This window comes from Castor canadensis, chromosome 4 (assembly GCF_047511655.1).
Source record: "Castor canadensis chromosome 4, mCasCan1.hap1v2, whole genome shotgun sequence".
Lineage (NCBI taxonomy): Eukaryota > Metazoa > Chordata > Mammalia > Rodentia > Castoridae > Castor > Castor canadensis.
The window spans coordinates 127263345-127270988 of record NC_133389.1 but is presented as its reverse complement, the minus strand read 5'-3'; the positions used below and the strand labels follow the sequence as shown (position 1 = coordinate 127270988).

General features: G+C 42.7%; 1 protein-coding gene across 2 annotated transcripts in view; it reads left to right on the top strand.

Moving 5' to 3' along the window:
* The first annotated feature begins 5489 nt into the window (after positions 1-5489).
* Positions 5490-7644, top strand: part of Ola1 (Obg like ATPase 1) — a 159944-nt gene continuing 157789 nt past the window's right edge. For both annotated transcript variants that reach the window (XM_074071127.1, XM_074071126.1), the window contains exons 1-2: positions 5490-5648; positions 7055-7155. In XM_074071127.1, coding sequence (XP_073927228.1) covers positions 7055-7155 — 101 coding nt within the window. In that variant the 5' untranslated portion in view covers positions 5490-5648. The remainder of the gene's footprint in view (positions 5649-7054; positions 7156-7644) is intronic.

Here is a 7644-nt window from a genome sequence, read left to right as displayed (position 1 = left end):
ACCTAACAAGTTTTAAGCACTGCCTAACAAGCTCTAAGCAGAGTTCAAATCCCAGTAAAGAAAAAACAACAACAACAAAAAACCCAACACATAAGGGTTTTTTTTTAAACTGCAACAAAAGTACTACAATGTCACTATAACAGCAGCTTCCAAAGGGCTGTTCTCTATATAGTGCAAAATCCAAGAGATTTTTAATGTGTATTATGTTAAAATGCATGTACAGATTTAGTAAAGCTGGGTTAAGGGGAGCTAACAAGTCTTTTTTTTTTTTTATTACAAATCTTAAATATCTAGTATATATTATCAGTCTCCTAAATGAAGGATGCAGTGTTTCCTAAACTTATCTGATCCTGAATGCCTTATTCTGGAGCAGCTTGGAGGATCATTGTTCCATTCCATACACTTTGGGAAACAGTTATATATATATATTTTTTTTCCCATGCTGGGGATAAAACCTGGTAGGCAAGTGCTCTACCACTGAGCTGTACTCAAAGTCACAATGTCTAATAATTACTGCAGTTAAGAGGAACAATGGACCAATCTGCCTCCAAAATACATGAACAGTTTTCAGGAGAGTTTTTATCTGCCTTGGGCATTGCAAACATTGTTTGGCTATAAGAAACAGGAATTCACTGCAAACCAATTTAAACAGAAAATGGAAGTTCTTGGTAGAAGGCAAGGTTATCTCACAAGGTCCAAGGTCAGAAAATATATAGGCCTTAGATGAATTTAACTCTGGAAATGGAACCTTAGAACTTGTGATTATTTTCTCCTCTCTTAGCTTCTCCAGGATTATATATTTGCTGATTACTTACTTTTTTTTTTTGCCTCTTTTATTTTCCTTTCTTTAGAACAGATTTCTGTCAAGAAAGTATCGACACTGCCCTGATTTTATGATCTCCCATAAGCAACCAGTAGCACTTATTGCTATGGGTTTAAGTCCTGCTTCTAGAGAGAAAGAGAGTCTTATTTGCCCAGCTTGAGTCAGCCACCCCAGTCCAAGCTATTGGCTAGACAGTTCATGTGATGAATCTCACTTAATAAAGGGGTCATGGTATGAGTAGGCACCACTATAGTAACATTGGTCATAATTTCTAAGACTCATCTTAGAAAGAGTGGTACTTTAGCCAGGCATGGTGGTGGCACACATCTATAATTCCAGCATCTGGGAGGCTTAGGCAAGAAAATTGTGAATTTGTGGCCAGCCTGGGTTGCATAGCAAGACTTGTCTCAAACAAAACAAAACCAAAACCAAAGAAGGCAATCTTGATTGTAGTATAATAACCCCCGCCCCCTTCTGTGATTTTACTTTCCATGGCTTCCGTGACTTAATTTAGCCATTCGGGGTGGGAGCACTTTGGTAAGGATATGGAAGAGTTTTGAGAATGAAGCACTTTTAAAGTGCTAAGTCAACCTGTGGACAGCTCCAGTGGACTTAATGTAAGAGAAGTACTTTTATTCTGCTAAACTCTTCAAATTTTGGAGTTGTCTGTTATTGTATTATAATCCAGCTCACTCTGGCACAAATATTCTTTGGCATGAACTACACAGGTCCAACTCTATAGTGAACATGAAGTAAAATAACATGATATTACATCCTATAATACACCATGTATTTGGTCACTTGGGCCTATGTACAAGATTCCCAATTTCCAGTTCAAATGACAGGATCTTTGTCACATGTTTTGGTAAGCAACCTTTCCATGATGGGCAATTTTCATATTTTGTTAAGGTCAGTAAAAATAACATTTTCACATTTTAATACCATTAAGTGGTTGTTAGAAGATGATCAATTTTCTTCAGTCTTTTTCTCAATGAACTATGAAGGTTCACCTTTTGAAGGTTTAAAGCCAGCCCAGGCAAATAGTTTGTGAAATCCTATCTCGAAAAACTCATCACAAAAAAGGACTGGAGGAGTGGCTCAAGGTGTAGGCTTTGAGTTCAAAATCCAGTACTGCAAAAAAACCCCCAAAAACCAAAAAAAAAAAAACTTCCTAAATCTTTATCCATGAACTACAACAGCAACTGTGTAATAAAACTACTAATTTCTAATCAGTCTTCTAATACTATGAGCAATTGACTAAACTGAGCCATTGATTAGATCAGATTTTAAATACTAGAAGCAATTGATTAAGCATGTTTTATTTACTTCAAGGGTAACTTACAGTCAAATTTCAAAATAATTTCAATTTTCAAAAAAAAGACATGATTTGTCAAATAGAAGAATGAAAATGGAAAATCTGCTTCTTTGCTGATGCCTAACAGTGTCTGAGTACTTCTGGTAATGGAACAGGGAAAGAGGATGATGGCTAATTAGTCACTGTCAGTTTGTTACATAATGTCAGAAGTCCTGAAAGTTAAGTGAAACCAAGGTGCTTGTTTTAAACTTTCAAATAGTAGTCAAAGAACTTAGGTTTCCTTTCTGCAGCTCATACCAGGTTGTAATATAGTGCAATTACTTATTGGCCCACCTCACTAGATCACAAGCCCCCTGAGGACAAGGACCATATTTATCTTTTTTTATTTATTTATTTATTTATTTTTATTCATATGTGCATACTATATTTATCTTATTCACTGCTTCAAAATCTAGAGCAAAGCCTGGGACAGAGTAGGTACTCAAGTATATAAATTCATCTGAACAATAAAAATATAAATTGGACCTATTTTCCTGGACACTAGATATGGTAGAGAGTTTAAAGAAAAAAATGTGACCAAGGTAACAGAGAGAAATGCTATTTAATAACTCTATAGGGTATTTTTGCAAGCTGTAATCTTCTATAAATTATCAGGCCTAAATTTCTCCTTCAGTATAGTTATTGCTATTATTTTTGTTATGTCTGTACAGATGGGGTTGAGTGGTTAAGTAAGTGTTGCTATGGTTTGGCTCAAATTTTTCTCCCGAGGGTTCATGTGTCAGAAGCATGGTCCTCAGTGTGGCTGTTAGATGGCGAAGCCTAGTACAAAGTAATTAAGTCACTGGGAGTACTGCCCTCAGAATAGAATAAGAGGTTCTTGTCAGACCCTGGTGTTTTCCAAAGTGAGGGTTGTTTTAAAAGACTAAGACTAGGAGATAGGTGTGGTGGTGCATACTGTAGTCCCAGCTACTCAGGAGGCTGAGGTGGGAGGATCACTTGAGGCTGAGTTTGAGACCAGCCTGGACAACATAGTGAAATCTTTTCTCAAAAGAAAGGTCACTGAGGATAAGAGGCACTAAAACTTCACTTAGTGCAAAAGGCTCAAGGCCAAGCTTTCCTATATTCCAAGTCACTCTATTAGGCTTAACTCTTTTTTTACATTTTTGGTGGTGTTGGGGATCAAACCCAAGGCCTGTACATGCTAGGCAACCAGTCTACCACTGACCTACATACCCCCAACGCCCCAGGCTTAACTCTTAATATCCTGTTTGCTTTACTGAGTCTTCATCATGCAGGTTAGCAGAAATCCCAAGAGTCTTCTCTGAAAACTGATTGTTTAATTATGAGAGGTGACACATAGGGATGCTTCTCTTGTATAACTTTTATGACCCTTACCTACTTGACCATGGCTCATTGGGACCTTGGTAGAACTTTGCCTGAACTAAACCAATGAGAACTTTCAATACAAATTGACACACCCCTCTCCCAACCAGTAGCAGCAACTGGCTACTCAGGAAATTGCTTGGCTGAGCTCTGTGTGACCTGCTTCCTCAAGGCACTTTGAAGGTGGTCAAAAGTACAGGTAAGAAAGATATAGTTATAAAAAGAGACATGTTATTGACTCAAGGACTTGATAGTGTGAATTTAAGGGAATGGGTAGATTTGATATTGAAGCATCAGCTAGTTGAAGATGATTCCACTACTCCATAACTGGGAACATTTTCAATTAGTATTGAAGTGGCTGGTTGCTGGGCAGAGAGTTCTTTGGGATTCTTGAGTTTTTTAGATAATGGTTCCTGTTTCCATAAGCAGCAGTGTGAACCTAACTACAGAACTTCACTACTAAAACAGTGGAGAATCATTTAGGAATTACTATGTTAGGGCCATTTGCTGGCTACAAAATGTGGGCTAATTAACTTTCCTCTTTTTGTGTAGCTAAATAAAGTGTACACCAGACACCTATTTTACACATGCATGGTTTTGGTGATAAGGGTACTCGACTGAGAGTATAAACAGTGCCTATTTATGGATGACATTAAGGAAAAAATAACATAAATCCAAAATCAAGTTGCCTGTGTTCTTGAAAATTTCCAAAATTACAAAAAGAGCTCTTATACTTACCTTAATAAATCATTATAGGGTTAAGGAAAAACCTTAATGCAATTTTATTATAAATAGTGGCTCATTTGCTGCTTTTAATACCCTATTCAAAATTATTCTGGTTGAAAGAGAACAGATGTTTCAGTTTGAATGGGGTTTGTAATCTGGTTTCTGCCATTCCCTTTGTGACTTTATCCAAGCACCTTAACCTTTCTGATATGTTCCCTCGTTTGGAAACTGGGGATAGCAACCAATTAATAATTTTTCTTTTATTTACAAGTGGCATTTTTGAAAAAAAATCCCAACTTTTGGACAGGTATATTTATTGCAACATATACTTGATTGCCACTGAAGGAGAGGACCTAAATGAAAGAATCTCTTTTCCAGTGGAGCGCATGGAACAGTGAAAAGGTGTGGATGAGATGGGCTAAAACTCTTAATATTAACAATAGCTACTATTTACGAGTGTTCCTAGATGTGCTGGGTGCTGCGGCTACACGTCTCATTTTATCCTCACGCTAACCTCGGAAGATGGACCTCAGTAGCTTCATTTTACCCAGGAGGAAACTGAGGCCAACTAAGATCATTTGTCCAGGGTCACACATTTAATGAGTGGTGGAATCACGATCGGAACCTGCGTCCCCCAAATTTCAAAGGCCGTGCAATTACCCACTCACAGGAGGAGGGTGCATGTGGGAGGAAGGGACTCCCGAAAGGCGCGCTTAATCCAGGGCCAGTGTGACACCCCTGAACGCCTGAAGGGGAAGAAGGAATCCTTAGATCTCAGCTTCTTTTGACCCATTTTCCTTTAAAAAAGTTTAACAGCCTCTCACCGTCTGGACTGACTGAAGAAAGTTACAGAAAAAGGAATGCGGGATGGAGCCGCGGTCCCGCGGGGCCGCGCTGCTGGCGGAGCGGTCTTCAGAGATGGAGGGAGAGGGTGTCCGCCGACCTCAGGCGAACCTGCTGGGCCGTCAGGGCCGAGGGTACTTCGCGGCCGAGCACCCGCGTCTGCAGGCCGGCGAGCGGGCAACCGGGGACGCGGAGGCATCGTACGGCAGCCAGGCGGCCGCGGGGCAGTGCGGCCAGCTGCCCACGTGTAGAGAGGGAGGAAGATCCGCGCGTCCAAGGCCTCTGGGTAGCTCCCGCAGGCTCCCGCGCCGCCCCGCCCTTCCCGCCTCCCGCGGCCCGGCGGACCAATGGGTGGAACCGAGGTGGGCGGGGCGCCCGGCCTGCGCGCAGGTGCCGATGGGCGCCCGGCCCGCCCGTCCCGACGTCTCCGCCGTCGTGCGTGCAGCTCCGCGAAGGGGTCGGGCCTGCGCTTTCTCCGCCTTCCTCCCCGCCTCCCGCTGCCGGCGAGACCCGTCTCCCGCTGTCCGGGACCCCGTGTCATCGTCCGCCCCAAGCACGGTGAGGCCCTCAGGCTGCCCGTGGGCGCGCTCTCCGCGTGATCTTTGGCGTTCGGGCCTTGCACTCGGAGATTGGCGCCGGGCCCGGGCCAGGCGGCCGGGCGGGCCGAGGGCGGCGTGGGGCATGTGGATGAATGAGGCGCTGTCGGTTGGACTAGGCCGCGTGTCCGGGGAACGGCGCCGGCCTCACACCCGCTCGCCCTGGGAAAGCCTTCCGCCGAGGCGGGGCGGACAGGCCTGGGAAAGCCTTCCGCCGAGGCGGGGCGGACAGGCCGCGGTAGGAGCGGAAAGGTGTTGGGAGGGGGCGCGCCTTGGCCTGGCGACCGGACGCGTCTTCGTAGGCCGGAGGACTGGACAGGCTCTGCTTGTGCAGCTGTTCTTTGAAGGCCTAGGGTTTGGCCCGGGGCAGGTGTCAAGGCCCTGAAAGGAGAGCTTCTTGGTCCCCGGACAGAGGTTGGAATGTCACTTAATCTGGGCCCCAGCGTGGCCCAGAGGTAAACCCTGCCACAGGACAGGGACAGTTGTAGTTCTCAGCCCCCCACACGCGAGGTTGCCGGTCCTCATGAGTTCACTTTGCAGTGGTAAAGTGGGATCCTTGCGGTGGAACTTGGAACCAGAACTAGCAAGGGACAGAAAGTTTTGACTTGCAAATCAGAAGGTTGAGTGGGTTTAGGCGGCGGCTGTAGCTCCGTGGCAGACCGTTTGCCTCGCATCCCCATCAGCGCAAAAAAGAAATAAAAAATTGAGTGGGTTAAGTTACCATTAGAAGTAACCACAGTGTATATTTTGGAGGTTGCTTTTGAGGACTGATGAGCTTGATTGTAGTTCAAAGGTGGAAGGACCCACAAAACTGGTGTGTGTTCATTTGAGTGAAAAATTTGAGTTGTGGAGAAATGGGGACGAACAGACTCCAGATAACAGAGGCACGGTTGGGTGAGAGGTGACTTGGTTGCTGGTGTTTTTAGAATGGGTTTTCTTTGATTCTCATCTTTGCACCTGCTTCCCGATGCTTTTATTCATATAGTAATTTGTCACGTTAAGAAAATGTTTTGTGAACAATCCGGATCTAAGATTAGAACGCAAAGTTTATCTTTGATTCCTCATGCTACATATTTTTATATCAGTCTTTCTTGGACTTCTCAGGAGTGACTGCTTTGACAACCATTAGAATTAGATCTGTTTTCAGAATTTTTTTTTCTTTTTACTGAAAAATAAAGTGGGCTTAGCTCTGTGTTAGTTTTGGATTGATATATACAGTATGTTTTATTCTCTTAGCCAATAATATTTTATATGATGAAATGTATTTTTGCCCATAGGGATACTAAAAACTTTTTTTTTTTTTTCCTGCTGCACTGGGGTTTGAACTCAGGTACTAAAATCTTTTTTACGTTTGTTTTGACATTTCAGATGCCCCCCAAAAAGGGAGGTGATGGAATTAAGCCACCTCCAATCATTGGAAGATTTGGAACCTCACTGAAAATTGGTATTGTTGGATTGCCAAATGTTGGGTAAGTGAATGTTGGAGCTTTTCTTAGTTTCATTTTGTGGGAAACTCATGAGGTATTTAAAATTGAAGTTGAAGGAAAGGGGCTAGAATATTCATGTTGCAAACTAGGCTGTAGTTTAGCTATATCTGATTTCTGGCTTTCTTAACAGATATTGTTTTGAAACTTGAGTTATGTATATTGTTTTGCTAAACTCAGAGGAAGAAGCAACAAGAGTTAAAATATCAGTGAACCAGACCATCTGTATTTGCTTGAAACACTGTTGGGAGATGCATAATATTGCATTTGACTGATACTGAAGTAGTTTATTATTGATTTCATGACCATGTATGGTTCCTACCTAGGCTGGCTATCAGGGACTATACAGAAGGATACTTTAGGAAATAGTGTTAAAAGATTCATTGTAAGTTTGATTAGATTCTTGGGAGATCAGAGATCAGATGGATGAATTTTTACTGGAAAAAGAGGTGACAATTTTGAATATAATTTTGG